Genomic DNA, 21,509 nt, shown 5'->3' on the forward strand with positions numbered 1-21,509 from the left:
AAAATAAAGAGAAATGAAGTTATTTTATATTGGTGGTAGAGCAGAATAAATTCTGCATCAGTTCTGTAAGTTATTGATCCTGATTTAAAAGTTAAAAGATCAATAGGCAGATATACACATGCAGACATGAATTTTTCTACATAAATGTTTTTAAAAATCAAATTTGGATTAGAAATCTGAAAGAAGTCATTATGCACTGCACTACAGGTCTTTTAAGACACTTTTAACCTAATGGAATGACATAATTATCAAAGGTTTTTAAATAAAATAACCAGAAGTTTCTTAATTTGCAGATTCTCTTGAAGAGAGAAAGGCATGCAGGACAAATGCTGATTTACAAACCACAGAGGGATCTGAAGAAGATTGGTTTCATGTGGTCATCTGCGTCAGGGAATTCTACCCAGCAATGACAGTTTTCATTGGAAATAGAATTTAAGAATAGTTGAATCTGAGTATTTAGTCATCACACGGTCCACTAATGTACAGATTCACAAAGACATATACAAAAAGCTCATTAACCAAGTGATTCTGTAGATGAGCCAAGACCTTTATATCCAGATGTCATCAAATACCAGGCCCAATTCAAATGATAAGGGTGTCAATCCTTGCCCTTAATTGGGCCTTTTGCAAATATTCTATGCAACTTCATTATCATCATCTATTTGTCAGCAAAAGGAAAAAGAGGATAAACCAGAATGAAGTCCCCATGCTCATAGCAATACATTTCTGCTTGTTGTACAGAGCTCCACTGGTCTAGACCTGTAAGAAAGATGAGATGCAGCAAGAGATCCAAGCAGCTACTCAATGGTGAGCTGTATGCAATGAGATGCTAGAAGCAGGATGAGTGACAGAGATAACATAAGGGCACAGAGGAGTCCAACTTCGACAGGTGTTGCACAACTCTGGAACTCTAGGAAAGAGCAGCAGATGGACCAAACCGATGCATACTCATCAGGAAGAAGTAGCTGATTCTGAGCAATGGTATTGGCAGGTTATGAGGTGGAGAGACATTGTGGCATACAGCAACAGGCCGTGCAAACTGTGGTTACAGCCACAAACCAAAGGACAGTCTTCAAATGTATACAGTGCTGAGAGGACCATTGCTACATATCATTGGCTTTAAGGACACCCATGTTTATAGAGTGCTGCACTGTTAGTGTTGCCATCTACAAGTATTTGTTTTACTAGAAATGTATTCAAAATGGAATGACTATTTCAATAATTTTAGACCTAAAAATCCATATTTTGAAAATACCAGTGAATTCTAATAGGAAAACTTTTTTCTTTTTGGGTGCATATAGCTGTTTTTACCGTACAGTGCTTCTTTGGTAATAGCTATGCCCATTTATTTTTAAGCCATTACCATCTTTCCATTACATGGAGTATCCTGCTGAGTTTATAGACATAGAGTTAGAGATAATATTTGGTTTTTAAATACAGGACAAAATTAGGGAATGGCTCAAAAGGTCCACACTAGGAAGTCCATGTTGCCTTGGAAAGAGAAAACAGTGAACTTAAGAAGCTTTTTAAAAAGAAAAATTGTAAAACAATCCCTTAGGATGACTGTGGGCTTGGGAAGGGAAATGTTGTGGTTATAACTAAATGCTGAAGTTTTTTTTAAAAAATGAAAAATGAAAGGACTTTTAGAAATAAAATGAATTTATGTTGGGTCTCACTTTTTAAAGTCAATTTTCTTGACATTTGTTGAATTAGATGAGAGAAACAGCCTAAATTATAGCATAAAAACTTCATGTAAAATGTACAGAAGTACGTCTTGACTCTTGAGTTGTTGAAAGTTCTTGAATAAGACTAGTCACCAAGAGAAGATGTGGAGCTCAGACAAACAGTAGGCATTCAATAAATATCTGCTGAATGAAAAAACTGAGGTAGCCTACATACAGTTCAAGAATAACACATAGATTGCAGCTTTACAAAAACCAAAGGCCATTCTGAATGAAAACTAACAAGGAGAGCTCAAAGAAAATGGGTCTTCTCCAAATTCTGGCTCTCTAGGTGCTCTAGGTTCCCTGAATGTGAAGGACTACTCATCTACTATGACTAATACTTTCTTCCTCCTTAAGAGCAGTTGGCCCAACTTTTTTCCCCTTGAAAAGGCCAACAAAGGGTATTCTGCTGTTGGTTTTCATTTCTTCCTTTGTCTAGGTCACCATGATGTGTTAATATCCTCCCCCTGGGGACACCTGGGTGGCTCAGTCGTTAAGCGTCTGCCTTCGGCTCAGGTCATGATCCCAGGGTCCTGGGATCGAGTCCCGCATCGGGCTCCCTGCTCAGCAGGAGGCCTGCTTCTCCCTCTTCCACTCCCCCTGCTTGTGTTCCCTCTCTCACTGTCTCTCTCTGTTGAAAAATAAATAAAATCTTTAAAAAAAAAAAATATCCTCCCCCTGCTCATGTTTCTTTATAGCAGAGAGGGTGTAGAACTGTCACTGCGAGGTTGGTCCTTGGGGATCAGACAGAATGTGCACTGCACTGGCATGGAAGGATGTACTATGGTATTCCAGGGATCATATGCCACCATGAAACAATGTAAGTCTAGGTGTTGGTGTTAGGTGGGACAGCCAGCAGGAATGGATGGAGCATGTGACTGCATGCAGGAGCATGCTAGGGGAATATGCCTTTAAGAATATGTTCAGAAGTCTGGTGTTTCACCCTGATAACAAAGTTGTATACAGAAGGGAAAGGGTTGGAAAGTGTATGTGGAAGAAAGACAGTAAATTTTGTAGGTAGGATGTGGCTTTGTAGAGAGGGTGTGGCTTTGGTCAGGTTATATAACTGATGGTCTTTTTGAGTTCGTACAGCTTAGATATAAAGGTAAATTTGGCTTCTAACACAGCTGGTCAATAAACATTCTCTACCAAGCTACCTGGAGCTATAGCAAACTCCGAGGTAAAGAGAAAAGAGCACAGTCATACAAATGCAGAAATCAATTAGGGTCTTTCTGAAGGACTGTGTCCTGATTAATGAAGAGATTCCCATATAAGCATATCACCAACATAATAAATACATTAAAAATATTTATGACAGTTTTATATACCACCTGTCTTGGGAGTCAGAATGATGACCTGGGTGATTTTTTAAAGTGTCTTCTAGTCTGACAGGTTTCTGACATCATTCAATATTAAAAAAGGTCAGCCACCAAAAAGCTGTGTGGGTCTTACAGAGAATGATGCCTAATGTGTTATATCTGTGACTCTGCGGCCATACCCACACAAGGAAAATTAAGCAGAAACTTCAATAACTTATTCATTGCATTCAAAGAAATAAACCAAAACAGTCTGGGGTCAGTAATCAACTAGACATTTCTTTCCATCTCAATATTTTAATTAATTTCTCTAACATTTGGTGTGTGTAGTCTCAGCACGTAACCATAAAGACAAATAACTATCTCGATTTGTGAAATCCCAGAGGCAAAATGAAGCCAATATCATTGTTGTGATTTGGAGAGAACTATGTTCTGAGAGGTGCTGATATAATTTTATTTCATCAAAAAATATTATAAAGTATAAGGTAGGACTGACAGGGATTCTGTTTATATGTTGATATTTACATACATTAATAGCGATCATCCTAAACCAAAACTTAGTAGAGTCAAATTCAGGTGAGAAAGACCACTTATTAAAACCCTGCTTGTGATCACCAAGGAATATGTTTATTAGGATGAACTGCACATGCTGAGGTGCTGCTATTCTAATACTATTCAGCTGTTTAAAGATTCAGTCTTTCTAGTGGATAATGCACAGGTTTATTTCCCCCGATTCTTGCTCAAGAGAAGAATATAAACATTTTGCTTGGCTGAAAGAGCTAATGAATCCAAAATACTTTCAAAGATGATGCTTTCTGAATCACTGACAAAGCTAAATGACATATCTGCTTATTTGGTTTAAAAAAATCTCTTTAATGCGGCTGGCATCAATGATTCATAAAATTACTTCCGTTCAAATTTTAGCTCAGGGGCAAGAGCGAGATGAATAGACCTACTAAATAAAATCCTTGACACAGCTATCCACCTTTCCACTGTAAGAGAAAAAAAAAATGACTGACTACCTCTAGCAGAGTTAGGTCAGTGCACTAAAATATAAATAGAGAGCACACTTTAATATAATAGAGTCAGCTGTTCTATTCAACCAAAGAGGGAAAAGTCAGCATAGGTGACTGGTAACTGGCATTTTTATTTCCTAAATTGCTTATCTGTCTCCTTGACCTGAGAGTTTCCAGGTTCTTTATTCTATAACATGAATACAGTTTTCCAAAACTGTGTCTTACTAATGCCACCTACAAAATGAAAGCCCATGTTGATACTATTAGGTATATAATCTTTCCAAATAATGTTTAATTATCTGACAAATCATTTCTCTGAATTTGTTTTATGCTTATTTTCTTTTAATACGTCTTTAATACTTTTAAAACATCCTATTGTTACCATTCTTTTGTGGAATGGATTTTAGACAAGTGGCCAGTAGAAATTGTAGTTACATAGCCGAATTACAAAAATGAGAACACAAAACTGTGAAAGAAACTGAAGCAAAATTAATACTTCTAAAACAGCCATGAGACCAAAAAGAAGTCAAAGTATGTTTAGTATGTATGTGCAGAGGCAGTGAGATGTCCATAGAAATGTTGGCAATGACTCATTTATATTTCTAAAAGAACCTGGGCAACTCAAGTGAATGGAGGTCAAGAATATATTAGGAAAGGGCACAAAAACCTAGGATAAAAAGGCTGCCAAATGTTGAAACTCACTGAGACCATTAAAGGTTTTAAAAAATAGTCCTTTTCATACTCTATTCTTGAACATAAGCTGTTTTCTAGACATAGATACACATTTTATATTACCTTCTGACTGAACATTTACAATTTGATATTATGTCCCCAGACTGTCATTACTAGTTTAAAATCACAATGTGCTTGTATATCCTACATTTGTCTCTATTTCAAAACAGAGAAAAGAATATAATGTGAAAAAATTGACAAAATCAATACATATAATCAAAATAATAGTGTACATATAAAAAGAAAATTATTTTTGATTTTTAGAATAGGCCTACTTCCCAAACTTGTTAGTTATTTGAAACAATTATTTTTCTGATTTATATGGAACTCTAATCAGGATTTTCCATTTCTGATTTGATCATACCTTTCACATCTTCATCCTCAATTGTTGTATTTGAACTCTCAGTTGACTCCTGTTGAGAAGAAAACGTGTTAAGTTGCAAACAATGGAAAACTTCACTTTTTTTCTTCTTAAAATTGGCAAGTGATATATATGTCATGCAAAATTCATCAGCAAGCTGTGTACATATATTGACATGCAGATGGACAAATACATTATGTGGTTTTAACAGAAATAAAATGCGAAACGCTGCAAACATTTCAAAAAGGAGTACTCTGGTGGCCTACTCTGAAGCATGATAAATCTAGGTTATTTGTAGAAGCAGCCAAAGTATGCAACTTATTTTAAGAGCTCTGTGTGGCTGTATTTGGTTACAGTGCCCCATAAGGTGTGTTTTTTCTATATATTTATCATAAATTGAATATATTAGCCTAATGAATTTGACCCTTAAATAGAACAATTTCTCTTCCCAATTAACTAATCAGTAAGTAACCCCTTCTTTGTATAAGGCACTATATTAGGCACTGAATTCACAGCCTATTCGTCTTATTCCTGTGTAGAGACAGAAAGCATTTCATTGCATCATTTGATGAGGAAGCTAGGGGTACTAAGCTGAAGATGCTGAAATTGCTTTTAGCAAGAATTTCCATGTTTGTGATCAGTGCAGTGGAATTATATGAATAATTTACTTTCAAGGACAATTAGATTTTTCATCCATTTCTTAATTAGAAACTGGCTGTTATTGATAAGAAACCTGCTCCCATAATGGAAAGACAAAGCTATTTCTTTGTAAAACTACAAATGAAGTTGAAGATTAATAAGCACACTTAAAAGGACACTGTAACTACCAGTATTAAGATACAGTTTCTTAAAATGATTTGATAAATTTTTCCACTAATAATGTGCTAACAAAATATTTTCTAGCAAAGAACTTTAGTAGTATTCATAAGAAAAACACAATTTTCTACTTGTAATGATGAAAGGCTAGAGCTGAAAGAAATTGGAAACAAACTTCCAATCCAGAGCTATGTGCTCAGTGATGAAAAACAGATTTTGGAAAATGACGCAAATACCAATCAGTGTCCTTGTAGAGGTTCAAAAATCAAAAAAGCAATCAACTTATATAAATATCATATGTGATATTTAAGCCAAAGGGACAGACTAATTAAATGTGTATCCAGAGTCTCTCCATACACACAAAACCAAAGCAGAGAGTCTTCATGCGTTTCTTAACGTGACCTAGTGTTCAAATTTAAACTCAAGATGAAGGTAAACCCATGCACTGTAAAAGTAAACTAATTCATGTAAGCAAGAAATGTCATGCAGCAACTCTTACAAATGATATAGCTAGAACTATTGAAGTATCCACTCCAGCTGTTATGCTTGGTCTTTCATTTGCTAACGATATTAAAAAACAATTGTTCTCCTATATGATGCTCCTGAGTACTACAAGTCTTTTAGGAACTTAAAATATTTTAAGTGTCATGACCATAAAATACATCTCATATTAAAGAATACTTGATTTTCTTATTTTAATGATTTTAATACTGATCAACTAAATGTTAAACCAGAGAAAATGTGTTTTCTAAGATGTAAACATTGTTGATAAGAGTAAGGAGAAATTAGACCCATGACTATATTTGATATTTGAGAAAAATCTGATGAAATATTTTTTCCTTCCCTTAGAGATACAATAAAATATGAAAATTAGTAAATTGGAAACATGGAATACGTTCAGAAAATGTCTCCTTTCATCCTATAGACATGTATACAAGTACTATTATTTAGTTAACATGCTACACAAACAATCTACAACAGACAGAAAACATTACAGTCTTCTTTCAGCCTAAGTGGTTAAATATCTGTTACTGAAATGCATATAATTCAACAAAAACAAACATTTCATAAGAATTGAAACTCCCTGATTATCCTCAATTTCATGCCAAACAACAAAAACACCACCAACAACAGGGAATTAACAGAAAAAGCACTATGACAACAGAATAAATAAAACTCAAAAGCAACATTAAATTTAAGCACCTATGAACTCATTGATTTTTTTAAAGACAGTGAAATGATATAGCAAGAAATTCTAAAATTTCATGCAGAATATAACTAAAGTACAATGCACAGACAGACATGGAGAAGAAAAAAAAAAAAGGACCAGATGGAATTGCTTAAGATACACAGTCATCTTGACATAAAGACTTTGCTTAACCCGACTTTTATTGGTCATTCATTTCTCTTTCAAGATGTCATTCATTTTTGTTTTGAAAGAAATATGTGTACAATTCTAGATAAATTAGGTCCCCCCCAAAAAAAGTGTGGTAGAAAAAGGGTAAGAATTTTCTTTCCCATGTTTAGATAATGAATTAATTTTGCTTTGGATATTTGATGCAATGTGTAATCTTGTTAAAGCAAGATGATGTTGATTCTTTCTGAATACCTTGTTTCCATCAGGGTTGTGGATTACAGTAGTTTGGGGCTCCTGAGTGAGAACAAAATAGAGAAAGAAACAGTTCGCATTGGTAAGTACATTCTTACTAGTGTGAGGGACAGAGCAGAGTGAGCCAGCTGACAAAACTAAATAGTGGCCAGAGCTTAAGCGATGTTAACCACTGTCAGAGGTAGCAGCTGACAAGATCACTGATGAAAGATCTCCCTGATGAGCCCATGAGATAGGATACCTCAGTACCCAGCAGCAGCATGCAAAAGACCTTATTCGTGATCAGTAAACAGACAAGGCTTTGAAGTTTGGAGACCTAAAGAGGCACTCACTGTTTCACAAAGTTCTGTAACAGAACTTCCTTTTCTTCTTTAGTGAGTAGGCTGTTAACGTGTGTCCTATAGAAAACGGACCAAGGACCCTAGAGATTAGAACTCTTTAAAATGATCTTGAATCCTTTGTGAGGATTTTTTTTCCGGTGTATCTTTGAGAATGGATTATGGTGTCATCACTATAGTTAGTAGTGTATAGTTAACACACAGATAAATACTCTGAAAAATCTAGAACATTGTGCCTTGCTTAAAAAAAAAAAAAAAAAAAAAGGCTATCCTAAAGAATGTATTTCAAAAGTCCATAAGCAATTCTACGGAATACTGAAAAGGTTCATTTAAAGGATTCTAGAACTAATCATATAATCACTATAATCTACTAAATGCTATGTTAATTCATACCTAAAAATAAATTGCAGCTTTATGGACTACATATACAGATTTGCTTGTAAAGTCATGCTTTTCCATGAAGAAAATATTATTATTCCTTCCTGCTTTCTACCAGAGAATTGAAGAAATATTCCCAAATGAAAATAACACTCAAATGACTGATGTTAAAAAAGATTCAGTGTCCATTGGCATGCTTGGCACTTTCATTGCATGATGTCTTGGTAACCGAGTTACTGCAGCCCACTGAAAGTTTTCTCCCACTATAAGCACTCTGTCCTCTAGGATCTCCTCTTCACCAGTTTATGCTGTAACAGAGAACACATTTACTGCTTCCCTTCTTCCTTTCCCTGGCTAGAGGTGTGATTGACATTGTTTTTTACTCATAGATAACTTGCTATCTTGATATGTCCTTTTTCCTTTAAATGTTTTTAAATTGAACCTTCTGGTTAACCCAAATGAAATAATTTCCCTTAGTAGTTTTTTATTCATTTAAAATAACAGTACAGAGGACAGTAAAAAATCAGAAATATTTCAGAAAACCTATATCAAAATCTGTAATAGTTTGAGCAAATCATTACGGAACTCAGAGTACTGAATGCCAGTATTCAAATCTTGACTTTTAACATAACACTATCTCAAAGTCTTAAAATGATTTAGTTGTAAATAGTGTGAATTTGATTAAAATGGGCAAAACTGGCTTCCACTGATAATTCAAGGCTCTATGCTATAGATTTCATTCTTTGGATTAAAGTGAAACAGTGATCATTTAAAACACAACAAACAAAAAGCTCAAAATTACCCAATGCCTCTTTATCTCAAGTGAGGTCTTACAAAGCCCTGCTGTCTTTTAATAAGAAGAAACGGGAACTCTGAATAAGGTCTACATTTACTGTTGTCTAGCAATCATCCCCTTAGCTCTCCTTGATGTCAATATTTCCATCAAGAAAGGAGGAAACCATTGTTTGCATAATCTAGAGCTACCATCAGAAGAAGAGCTAAGAGCAACCAAAGCGCATTCTACTGTATTTCTAAAGCAGCATGCAACAATTTCAACTACAGAGACCACAACTATCAGAATAATGTTCAATAATGAAATGAGATCATCTCATGTTAGAAACACACTGCTTGGCAACTACCTTAACAAAAAGAAAAAAGAAACGAACTTTTCTTATATCTTTGAAAGCAAAACAAAACCCAACAAAATAAAATACTTATATATGTATCTATATAGTGAAAGCAAATGAGAGAAACAACAAAAAACAATAAAGAACTTAAGAAGGGTTACAAAGAGTCCAGGTATACCAGCGCCGGGGTAGGAATATTTTCTTTGGGGCTGGTTACCACGTTGGCTTTGTTGTTTATCTGTAGGTATGCAGAAAATAGAAACAGAGATGCCTTAAACCCCTTGGTAGCCAATGTCTCTACACTGCAGCATGTCTATGTGGAGATATAGACATGAAAATAAAGATCCACTGAGGATGAACGTGAAAGACACCGTGATGTCTGACAGGAATGATACTCAATTCTAGTCTCCGGTGGTCACACACAGGCTAGAACTGTGTCTGTGACGGGAGATGACGAAACAGCCTTGGCCGCTTTGGCTGTGCCACACTAGCCAACAAAGAACTGCTTCAGTGGAGCTCAAATCAAGTTTCAGAGTATGAAATAAATACAAACATTTTCATACTCCTCAAGTTGGATTCTGTTCCCGGCTTCCAATTGTTTTCTGTTATGAATACATTCCTTTTTTTTTTTTTTTCCATTTTATTCTTGATCCTGAAGTCACACATAGACCGTCTTTCTCTGGGAAGCCATCGTCACTTTGCTTAGTAGGTCAAAACTCAGATCTTCAAAACTTAGATCTTCTGATGAAATGCAGGCTTTATAATATATTTTTTAAATGATAAGTCTGGGCCTCCTTTAAAAAACACATGTCCAATTATAAATGGGCAAACTGAATTCTTTACTATATTCTGAATGTAAAAAGACTTTTTTCACAATTGTTTGAGAGGAAAACACTGTGTTTCCTGTCAAAGTGTTACTACTTTGTTTTTCTTTCAAAGTGCTACTGTTGAAGATTGTGTTTGGTATATCATTCCTTTGCTTTAACATATTGGGGTTGACCTTAAAAAAAGATCATATCACAATGGAAGCCACGTGGTGAAAGCAATTCAGAGGGTCAGTAAGTATTATAATGGTCCATAGAGAAAATTCTTTGTAGACAAGTGGCAACTTGAAATCACAAATGAGTCTGGGCACTAAAGAATCAAAAACTAAACAGTAATAATCAACATTCATTTAAACTCATGCATGATAACTTACATTATGGTTACCAAACGGAGCTATAAATTAACATTCATTCTCTTGTACTACATTATCTAGGTATTTTCTTTACATATTATTATCTAAAGGAACACATCTCATAATTTTAGCATAAATGTTCTTAAGGGTCTCAAAGAGAAAAATATACTGCATAAAATAGATGAATACCAAATGAGTTTATAAGCAATTACACCAATTTTATTGGGACTTTCTAGGAGGGTTTTTTTTTTTCTTTTGTATTTTATACCTGAAGATCATATTGAAACCAGTACTGGGACGAACATAGAAGATGAAAGAAATTAATTTAGGCATGTAATATTTTGCTTTTCTATTCATTCACATTTGTGTGATTGTTTGGTATCAGTATTATTTAATTAAGCTATATAACACTAAGCTCTGTGATATGCAGAAAAAGAGAAAACTCTGGTGCCCTTTACTAAAAAACTCTTTATTTTTATTTTTATTTATTTTTTTTAAAGATTTTATTTATTTATTTGAGAGAGACAGCACATGAGAAGGGGGAGGGTCAGAGGGAGAAGCAGACTCCCTGCCGAGCAGGGAGCCCGATGTGGGACTCGATCCGGACTCCAGGATCATGACCTGAGCCGAAGGCAGTCGCTTAACCAACTGAGCCACCCAGGCGCCCTAAAAAACTCTTTAAATATTAAACCATCAATCTCTATTTTGCAGATGGTCTAAAATTTTTCTTTAAATAAAAGTGTACAGAATTTAACATCAAATTTGTGCAACAGCCAGAAAGAGATAAGAGGTAATGGAATCTATTAAAAAGGGATCAAAATTTAGTACTTCTGTTAGTATGAAATACATGATGAAAGAGGAGGGATGCACACACAAATAATTTCCTATCAGGAAGAGTGCGTGGCAAAACACAGCTGACTTCTTATCATATGATCAGAGGTACTTATAATGAAAGCACCACATATATTTAATATGCTATATTCAGTTTATATCAGCGGATACAAAAGTAAAAGAGGAATATACTGAGATACTTTTACTTCTGTTTTGAGAGAAGAGACTTGATTATTTTCTAGAATGGTTGTGAAGAACTGATTTCTTTCAGTGAAAATGTCACACATGCACACCTATGTACACGTACTTCTCTGCACAAATGTGTGCACACACATACAACACAAACCCCTACACACGTTCACACATAGGTACACGCATACATACACCACCAGGTCTTCCGATTGAGGGCCATTCTGCCTAGATTAGCCATGCTTTATTGTCAGGCATGGCAAATAGGAGTTAAATGAATATGAGACTCAACCACCACTATTAGTTGTGTTTAAATGTACAGTTACAAACTTTTTAAGTTAACATAGATAAGCTTAATGATCTTTTATTACTATGGGAAGTCTTTTGAAGGTACTTGCAATATTAATTAGTTGAAAAATAATAGCAGAATTTTTAAGTAAAAGACTAGGAGGACTTCTTTTTTATTAAAGAGTCAAATATTAAGTAGGAGTTAAACTATAAGCTGTCTTTTAAACATATAAGAACTCTGGCACTTTTGTTTATGAAATGTAGTTAATTTATGTTATGGAAGCTTTTTTTCTTAACAAAACTAAATCAAACCAGATATTTAAGTGATTCACTGAATTATTGTTATGAGGCATGGGGAAGATATTTTTATTTCTCAGGTGTTAAGTTTATTCAGTTTTGAGGTTAATAAATGTTTCCTCTATAAGGTGCTTAACTAGGATAGGTCCATTGTATGCTCACTTTCACACTATTTATAAACTTCATGGTAGATACATTATAGTGTATCTGAACTAAAAATAATCTATTTTAATCATGATCATCACTTAAAAATAATCCTAGAGTATTCCTTCACTTATCATTAAACAGACATTAACTATGTCATGATCTCTTCAGTTTCAAGAGAAAACTGGACTCTGGCCTTATAAAAGATCCTTTAATAGCATATGGATAAAGGTATGGATAAAGTTATAAAGCATATTTTAAAAATCCAATTTCAAAGATAAACAGTATTATGTGAATGTGGGTACTGTGTTTTGATAGTTAATTGACACTGACATGTAATGGTCCTACACTTTCTCCACTTACACTAACTTAGGTAAATAAGACTGTTTTTATTCCTAAGTGTGAATTTTCACAGGAGGAGAAATCTGGCAGATAGAGATCCTCACCATCATCTGAACACTCGAACTGGACTTCCTTTTCTGAATTGACCAGTCAAAGAGAAAGGAAAAGAAAAAAATATGACCGGTTGAATTTTTAAAGTATCAAAGCATGGAGCACAGAATAAATTTCTCTTTAAAGAGAAGCTATAAGTCGTCTAGAAGAAAAAAAGTTCTGGAAATGTTTCTTTCTATATAAGGATAGTAGTAAAAATAAATATCTCTATAGGAATTGTGACCTCTACATCACTGAGAGGTACAGAAAAACACAGAGTGAAACATTTGGAAAATTTAAAACATCACATTTCCACCAATGTAACATTGGGAAAAAGGCAACATCAACTGTCATTAATGAAACTGAAACTGAATAAATTAAGCAGAAGGAAGAGAACATTACAGGTTGAGGAAAGCAATTGGTAAAAGGCAAATGCCATCCTAATGGGAATCACAAGTGCATGGTAACCACAGCTCTGGAAATTCCCAAATCACACATAAATAGGAGGTGAAGAAATGATTGGTCATGAACATAAGAAGTGATAAATGATTTTCTATGTTATATTTTCAAAACAAACTGACCACCTGACTTTGGGTCAAGTTCAAATGTTAGAATATTAACTAATTCCCAAGAATGTTGAAGTGTTCATGAGGAATGTATGCATCTGCCATTGGAAAAGAAAGAAAAGGATTAAAGAAACAAAATACTTAGGTAATACTCCAGAAAGATAACACACATAATACAAATATAAGGTTACATTCAATCAAAGATAAATTCCCATGAAACAAAATAAAATCAATAGAAAATAAGTTCTATTACTTTGTTTAGAAATCCAAGAAAGCCAAAATATCCTGTTATCTTTTTTGGAAAATTTTCCTATAATTTTTCAGAATATTCACCTTGAGTATGTCTTAATCCTTATGAAAGAAGCACAGGAACAATTAATACCTTTATAAAAACTGCCCAAGCAGAGAAATTTAATTATTTGACATTTAATTTTCCAGACCCTATGATTTGATTTTTTTTTTCAGGTTATACATTTCAGCAGACTTCCAGAACCTAGCATAACTAGTTGCAAAGCATTTGGTTTCCATTGATTTTCAGGTCACTATGATAGTTTGGGAGTGTAGTAAAGCAGAGAGGATTTACACATTTTCTACAACAACTTCATATAAAAGTATTATTTTCTCAGATTATTTAGTATATAATGAAACAGAAAAATATACTTTTTCTTGACATACATATCAGTCATCTTTACATATTAATTATTTTATACTTCAACCCGTCTCCTTTAGAGGAACTATAAAAAATACAAGCTGTGAAAACTCACAAATTACATTTAACATTTAAAAATGATCCAGCATCTGAAAGTCAGAAGTGATTTTAGGAGCACCTTTTTAACTTACCTTTACTCCATCTGGTTTCTTCAACAAACTCTTGGCTGCTGCAAAATGAGAGTAAAATCATTTCAGTGAGTTATCCACAGAAACCGATGCCAGGCGACAAATCAGGTTATTGTTTCCTTCTATCACCTTTACTGAGTTATGGCCAACATATGCCAAATTATCAAGATCACACTGATGAGCGCGAGCTTACAGGACATAGAAATACAGTATCACTTTTCTTGGTTTTGCCACATCAAATTTAGCACTAAATTCTTATTCAGTTCATTGCATAAATTGAACACTTTGCCAGTTATGTTATTGGACTTTATTTCACTGTTGGTTGTGAAAAGGATACTGGAACTTTAACTGGACTATGCTTTTGTAATCCAGAAAGTTGCTTTCAGTCTTCAGACATCAGCTGACAGATTGTATTACATGTTCATTCATACCACAAGTATGGTGACCATGTCAGTTCTGCCACTTAAGCCCCTCTTTCTGAAGGTTTGAAATTTATTTGTGAAAATTTGCTCTGGCTAAGTAACATCCTTTTAAAATATATATATATATATTTGAAATCAGAGCTTTCATCTTTACAAAAAATAGTATTAACTGTATTTAAAATGAAAGGGCATATTATTGGCCAAGAGCAAATTTTTTAAACAATTAGCATAGGACCTTTAAAAAAAGGCATGATGTATTCTTTTATACTTCAAAATCAGAATACAAAGCTTTCATAAACAAAAGCCTTTTACATCAAAAAATTAAAAATCATAAAATTTGAGGTGAGATATAAAACAAAACAAAATCTTCAACTAATCAAAGAACCGTTGAATTATATGGTCTCATATGAAACTTCAATTTCTCCAAGGACAGCTTTTAGCATTCTTTCTGTTACTGAGCTTCTTGAGTATATTAGAAGGTGAAGTCATCCTTTCAAAAAATATACTTAGTGAATGGGTACATTCATACACAGTTAACAGATTATATAACTGCTAATGACAATCAGTACACCAAGTGTAGAACATATATGAATATGCAGGACAAAGTATATACATATGTTTCCATTCAATGTTTTATATATATATATAATATATATAAGTTATATATATATATATATATATTTACTTAAGTATATCAGAGTAGACTTTGGCATCTGAAATGGAAATACCTAGCTATAATAGAACTGCATGAACATGTAATTTCCTGACATCCATTTGATTTGGGATATTATTTTGATATCACTTTGGTATAATTTTAAATTTAAGATACAAAAATGTTAATTTTATTTAGTCCTTAGCAACAAAGCTATTAATTTATTATTAATTGACATTGTAAGAATAGTTGCCTTAGCTATAGTATTTGCCTAGAGTTAAAAAGCAATATTAAATAAATCCTGTGGCAGTTAATAGGTTAGAAAGCAAACTCAGAATAGTTGAAATTGCAATAGCAAGCAAAGAGAAGACAATGATTCAGGGTAAGCAGGGATTTGGCCTGGGAGATGCAGAAATGTCCCTTTTGGTTACTATTCACCTTACCTCACAAGAAATACATTCCACATAAAGGGAGAAAAGAAAAAAAAAATAAAAACAACTTTATAACCATATACTTATGGACAAATTACTTTAAAGAGCATGTTTGCTAATGAAACAGAACGAATAAAATACTCAAAACTAAAATGCAATATCAAGTACAAGATGTTGTAACTGGGTCCAATGTTATTCAGTTGGTTTTGAAGTGATGGATTAAAAAAAAAAAGTTTGCCTTTCATGTTAGACATCAGAAACAATATAAAATTCACACATTAGTCATGAGTTTTTAGTTTACACAATGATGAAAAGGAAAATGTGATGTACACAAAAAGCTTCTATACATGAGTGTTATATATTTAAAAAGGCCCAATTTATGCCTAAGAGTGTATTTAAGACTAGCAAAATACCCAGTCTTAATATTGGAGATTTTTTCAAGTTAGTTTATCTTTAACAATATATATTGATCATCGTATCTTTTATTGATTCACTAATTTTTGGGCCACAGTGAAATATTTATTTGAATATAGTATATATTAGTTAATATTTAATGAGATGATATTGAACTCACCCATATAAATGTCAACTATATTAATCAACTGTTCATAAAACAGGTAACTTGACAAAGGCAGTAACGATGTTTTATTACACCAAACAAATTGGACAAAATACATACATTTGACTAACACAGTCCCTCAATTTGTAGCATTACTCATTGTATTCTTTGTTGCTGTTTAACAGGTCAGTGGAAGCCTTTGGAAAGCTTCCTATGGTTTCACATTATGTATAACTAAATATAATGGGGGGCAAAAGCTGACCATTTAACATAGTCATAAAAAGTAACTAAAAATTAGTTGAGAAGGTTGAAGAACATTTGATAAGGTTATGGATCATCATCACCTGATAGCACTATAATACCCAGGAGTTAAGTATGTACAGGGAGAAATAACTGAAGAATAGCTGGATAATTTGATGTCTCAGATCTCTCTTATATAAACAGTAAGCAAAGTAAAGTGGTAGTATTTTTGGCAAATCATTTGATAATCCTTCCAAGTCTCAATAGCCACTTTACCAAATGCAGCTTTCTTGCTGCTTCAGTTCCTCCCCATACATAAGACTAATTAGAATTTACCAAAATTTCATTTTTGGAAACCTGGTCCTTTGTGATTATTGAAGAAGAGGGTTCCAAAATTCAAGTAATTTCTGGACATAATATATATTAATTCCATTTTAGAAAGTCATCCTATAATAAAGAAATGGCTTAGCTTCCTTTATTTAAAAAAATTATTTTTATCATGGAATCATTTTGAGGAACATTTATTATCCTGTGTTATTACTGTGAGGTAGGGTTCTCTGTAAATTCTTGAGTTTAGATACCTTTGAAATATGCAACCATTCCTATAGTGTGCCAAGATACAACTGTACTTTTGAAAGAACTTGGGCCTAAGAGAACTGGGTTCCCCAATAATGGTCTTCTTTTAAAAATCTTGCTTATTTGGATTCCCTATGAGAATGACACAAACAAAAAAATCTTATTCATAATTCTTAGTTGATGAAATATCAATGAACTAATTCTAGGTTCGAAATGCTGAGCTTCAAGAAGAGGGAGTACATATTTCCACAACTTGTGTGTACCCCCAGCAAGGATGACAGGTGGGTTTCAAAGGCTGCACGGCACTGACCAGGGGAGGGGCTGCTGGAGTGCTCTCGTGAAGAGTGCAGTCATGTGCCCAATGTCTCTGTGGAGACAGTACCCAGGAGGATTCCTAATGACAGGCACTCCATGCGATATATTTGCTATCCCTAAACAACAGTGTTTTTCTAATTACTAGGTTTCTCTTTAATTCCAAGATGACTACTAAAGAGGAAAGCAGTGAATAAGGGACAGAATTCTTAACACATGTACCTGAAAAGTTCCTCGTAGCCAGCATAGTTGTCAAGATGGCACCCTGTCAGAAAAATAAGAATATGAAATTAATGTTGCTCATGCAAATCTTTGACCTGACAAATAAACAGTCTTTGATAACAAATCTTCTCCTAGCCTTACTTTCAGTCAGGGGATTTTTATTTGTCTGCTTTTGTTTTTTTGTTTGTTTGGTTGTTTCCTGAGAGCAGCAGGCTTATGTCTCATGTAATGCTGGGGCTGCCCTCATGTGTGTGGCCAGATTCCAATGGTCAAGTTGCACAGTTGTTTTCCTCTGAAGGGAGGAACCACAGCACACACTGCCACAGAGATCCTAGCTCTTCACTGTAGACTTAATTCCAGTGCACTATTCCATTTTCTGAAGACCCAGAAGAAGAGTAATAAGACTACTGAGGTCTGCACATTTAAAAGCCTTTGCTGAGGAGTTATTTTCTCATATAGAATCTCATTTCTCACTCTGCCAAGTCTACCTCCCCACAAAAATGTAAAATTTCTTACCTTTAGTTTTCTTCTAGCATTAAATTTCTTTAAGCAGTCTACAGTTTCCTGTCGGTGCATCATGGAAGCAACAGTAGAACGTTGCTGGAAGAGGAAGAAAAGAAACTTAGGATATTTAAAACATACTAAGCATTACAGTATCTCAACTTCATCAAATCTGCATTAATGGTGCCTGAACCCATATGATGAACCTGTGAGTATTCACCTGCAAAAAAAGTTCCCTAATAACGGACGGCTAGTTTTGCCAAGACTATTTGTAATGAAGGTGCAACATTTATCTATAGAAAGTATAGAAATGAGTATCAATAATTCCCCAAATTATCTGTATTTCAATGTCTTTAATTATATTTCTATCGGACTGTCTTTCATTTACTTAGCACCATATTTACTGCCCTAACATTTGATACTTAATCCTAGAAATGTACTGAAATCTCTACATTCCCCCCAAATTTCAGTTTTTCTTAGCACATCTAAAATATATTCAGGCTACTATGGCCATTCTTTCTTGCTAGTATAACTTCACTACAAGCTTCTAAACCTTATTTTTTTCCCTAAAGCTGCCTAATGATAAATAATTGAACTTTGTCTAATATTCTCTACTGGGATATAGTTAATCTTGGTGTCACTTTCTTGACCTCTGTTCATGAGTATTATCAGTAACTGGTAGGGGAAATACTCATTCCTTGTATTATTGTAGGCAATATTTATCAATCTATGTAAATCAGATTTTGTTACCCCAAACAGCAATTATCAGCATTACAAATTTATTTTCTTAAATACCTTGAGTTAAAAATGCATTCATTTTTAGTTTCATCTTTTTCTGCAAAAATTATTTTAAATCCATGAAAAATATTTTAAAGAAGAATTTATTTTTAATTTTGCTCCTAAGGTCTTTAGAGAACTGTCACTTACACAGATCCATGGGTGTTTCAGTGCCTCTGAGGCTGTGATACGCTTGGCAGGATTGATAGTAAGCATTTTATTGATTAGGTCTTTGGCTTCAGGAGTCACTGTGTCCCACTCTGGTGATGGGAACTTCAAAAACACAAATTTATAAAGAGTTTAAAAAACAGATACACTCAGTCAAACAGGGAAGAGCCAAGTAAACTAATCATTTTCTTAAGTGGTGAATTTCTTCATAAATTTACTTTTTGTAGAAGTTAAATTGTATCTACAAATAGATAAATTGATAGATAAATCAATGTAGATGTATATATCTCCCTCTCTTTCTATATATTAAAGAAAAGTAACCAATAAGGGATAAACACATATTCTAAATTGCATATTATACCTAGTACATACATTTTAAAATTTAGAAAAATAAACTTCTAGTCCCCTCAAAGCATCCTTATTTTGGTTTGAAAATAAAATTTTATGCAATATTTCTCATAATTATTTGCAAACATCAATAAAGCTGACAGTCTGTCACATTTATTGATGTCATCATGCTATTACACCAAGATTCAAAAGGAGGTATTACAGAAAAACAATGAGGTATTACGTACTTTCACAACTCATGAGCAGTAATAGTAGAGATCATAACACAGCTTCCATTACCTGCGTCAAAACTGACTTACTACTTGTGGCTATTTGTCATATAGTACTGAGAAGAAATCTCAGCCTACAAGAGCCTTCGCAGGACTTCATTTTAACACCTCAGAAAAGTTAATCTACTTAATTACAAATTTCATCAAAGCAAAGTTCTTGAAAGGAACCAATATTCACAACTTCTCTTAGTAAGCCATTTGTGCACTAATACCTGTATAATAAAACCATTTATTCTAAGTTTCTTTTGTTGATAAAAATGCAACCTCATTTCTATATAATTTATTGGTAGAAATACTATCCTTGATAGGTTTGGAAACATTTACATCCCATCAGTTTCTAAACAACAGACAGAATATCAGGTCCTTTTCTCAATTCATGAATTTTTATAGACAATCTTGGAACAAATGCTACTGTCACTGTGTCCTGGACTTTAGTTCACTTTCAGTAGTTATAAAATGGGTATTTTGCGACCCATTGGCAAAATGAAATATGAGAAAAATGACAGTGACTCTTTAACTTCAAATTCTGCCAGTTTAACAACTGTCATTTTAATTCCAAAAGTTATTTTGGGCAGCTGTAAAAACTTGCTAATGATTAGGAGCTACTGAAGAAATATTCAAGGCTGTTCCTTCATGATGTACAGATCTTCCGACAGCAAATTGGGAGCTGGTTCAGCCTGAATAAAGGTGGACCTTTTTCTCATTTTTAAAAATTTTAACAAAGTCACTCCTTCACATTCATCAAACAGTGCATTTGCAGAGCTATATCTCCCCAGGGGGGTGCCTCCCTGTAGTCTGTAAAGACGATGAATGTGCTAGCTGTGGCCCCGTAAATCATAATTTGGTCCAATTATTAGTCTGACTAAAATGGAATGCTTCAAAATTAAAAGAATATACATTTTAAATTCTTGTGATACACACATCCATAGTAGAACATTTTAACAGAAATGCCATGCTGAGTTCATGAGACCTGATAAAATAAAATATAGACTTTTTAAATTCCTTTCACTTCCACATTGAGCTTTTAACTTGGGCGCAGCAGGTGGACCCAATATTGCCTATTTCTTAGTTACCCCACTGCATGGAGCACTGGGTGTTATACGCAAACAATGAATCGTGGAACACTACATCAAAAACTAATGATGCACTGTATGGAGACTAACATAACATAATAAAATTAAATTAAAAAAAAAAAAAAGGAAAGCATCATCAGACCTTGAACTCTAATTTCCAGAGGGCTGGCTATGTGAGGTGTACCCAGAGGTGGTGGTAAATCATATTTACAGATATATTTGTCAAAGGAGAGAAAATTATATCAATGAACAAAGTTAAGCCAAAAAGAGAAAATAGATAGGCCTCACTTTTTAGATTTAGAACTTAATTCATACTCATACTTTCAAATATTCTAATTGTAAATTAAATGTATTGGAATTGTGATTTTCAAAAATTTTTAAATTGTGAAACCCATTCTTCAAATGAAAGCTTGCACAGAAGCCCATTATGTAAAAAGGACAAAAAAAGTCAAGCTAACATAATGGAACAATGTTCTATTTGATACATGGATCAGTGCAAAGTATTATTGATACATTTTTTAAATTATGTGATGAACATTTGGGAATATTATTCAACTGAACAAGCAGTAATTATTTCTAAAGCAAAAATCTTTTCATTTTTCTAAGTTTTAAAATGTACTAAGATTCCCAAATTCTTACAAGCAAGGTCCTTCCTTAGAGACTTCCAACTGTATTTCTTTCAATCCTAGGAGATAGTGCACTAAAAGGAAATATAAACAGAATACATATGCTGCATTCCTTACTTTTTATCTCCCTTTCCCTAGGAGAGAGAAAAATAGTA

At 33.7% G+C, this 21,509-nt stretch overlaps 1 protein-coding gene across 20 annotated transcripts in view; it reads right to left on the reverse strand.

Annotated features, from left to right (window-relative positions):
* The window catches only part of CAMK2D (calcium/calmodulin dependent protein kinase II delta), a 320,446-nt gene that overhangs the window by 37,188 nt on the left and 261,749 nt on the right, over positions 1–21,509 (reverse strand). For 3 of the 20 annotated variants that reach the window (XM_078069154.1, XM_078069152.1, XM_078069160.1), the window contains exons 10-17: positions 19,021–19,143; positions 18,109–18,192; positions 17,593–17,635; positions 14,182–14,219; positions 12,790–12,822; positions 9,596–9,655; positions 7,575–7,616; positions 5,153–5,201 (exon numbers count right to left, since the gene is read on the reverse strand). In XM_078069154.1, coding sequence (XP_077925280.1) covers positions 5,153–5,201; positions 7,575–7,616; positions 9,596–9,655; positions 12,790–12,822; positions 14,182–14,219; positions 17,593–17,635; positions 18,109–18,192; positions 19,021–19,143 — 472 coding nt within the window. The remainder of the gene's footprint in view (positions 1–5,152; positions 5,202–7,574; positions 7,617–9,595; positions 9,656–12,789; positions 12,823–14,181; positions 14,220–17,592; positions 17,636–18,108; positions 18,193–19,020; positions 19,144–21,509) is intronic. The other 17 variants (XM_078069156.1, XM_078069155.1, XM_078069158.1 and 14 more) reach the window with 9 other exon arrangements.

The sequence above is a fragment of the Halichoerus grypus genome, chromosome 3 (assembly GCF_964656455.1).
Source record: "Halichoerus grypus chromosome 3, mHalGry1.hap1.1, whole genome shotgun sequence".
NCBI lineage: Eukaryota > Metazoa > Chordata > Mammalia > Carnivora > Phocidae > Halichoerus > Halichoerus grypus.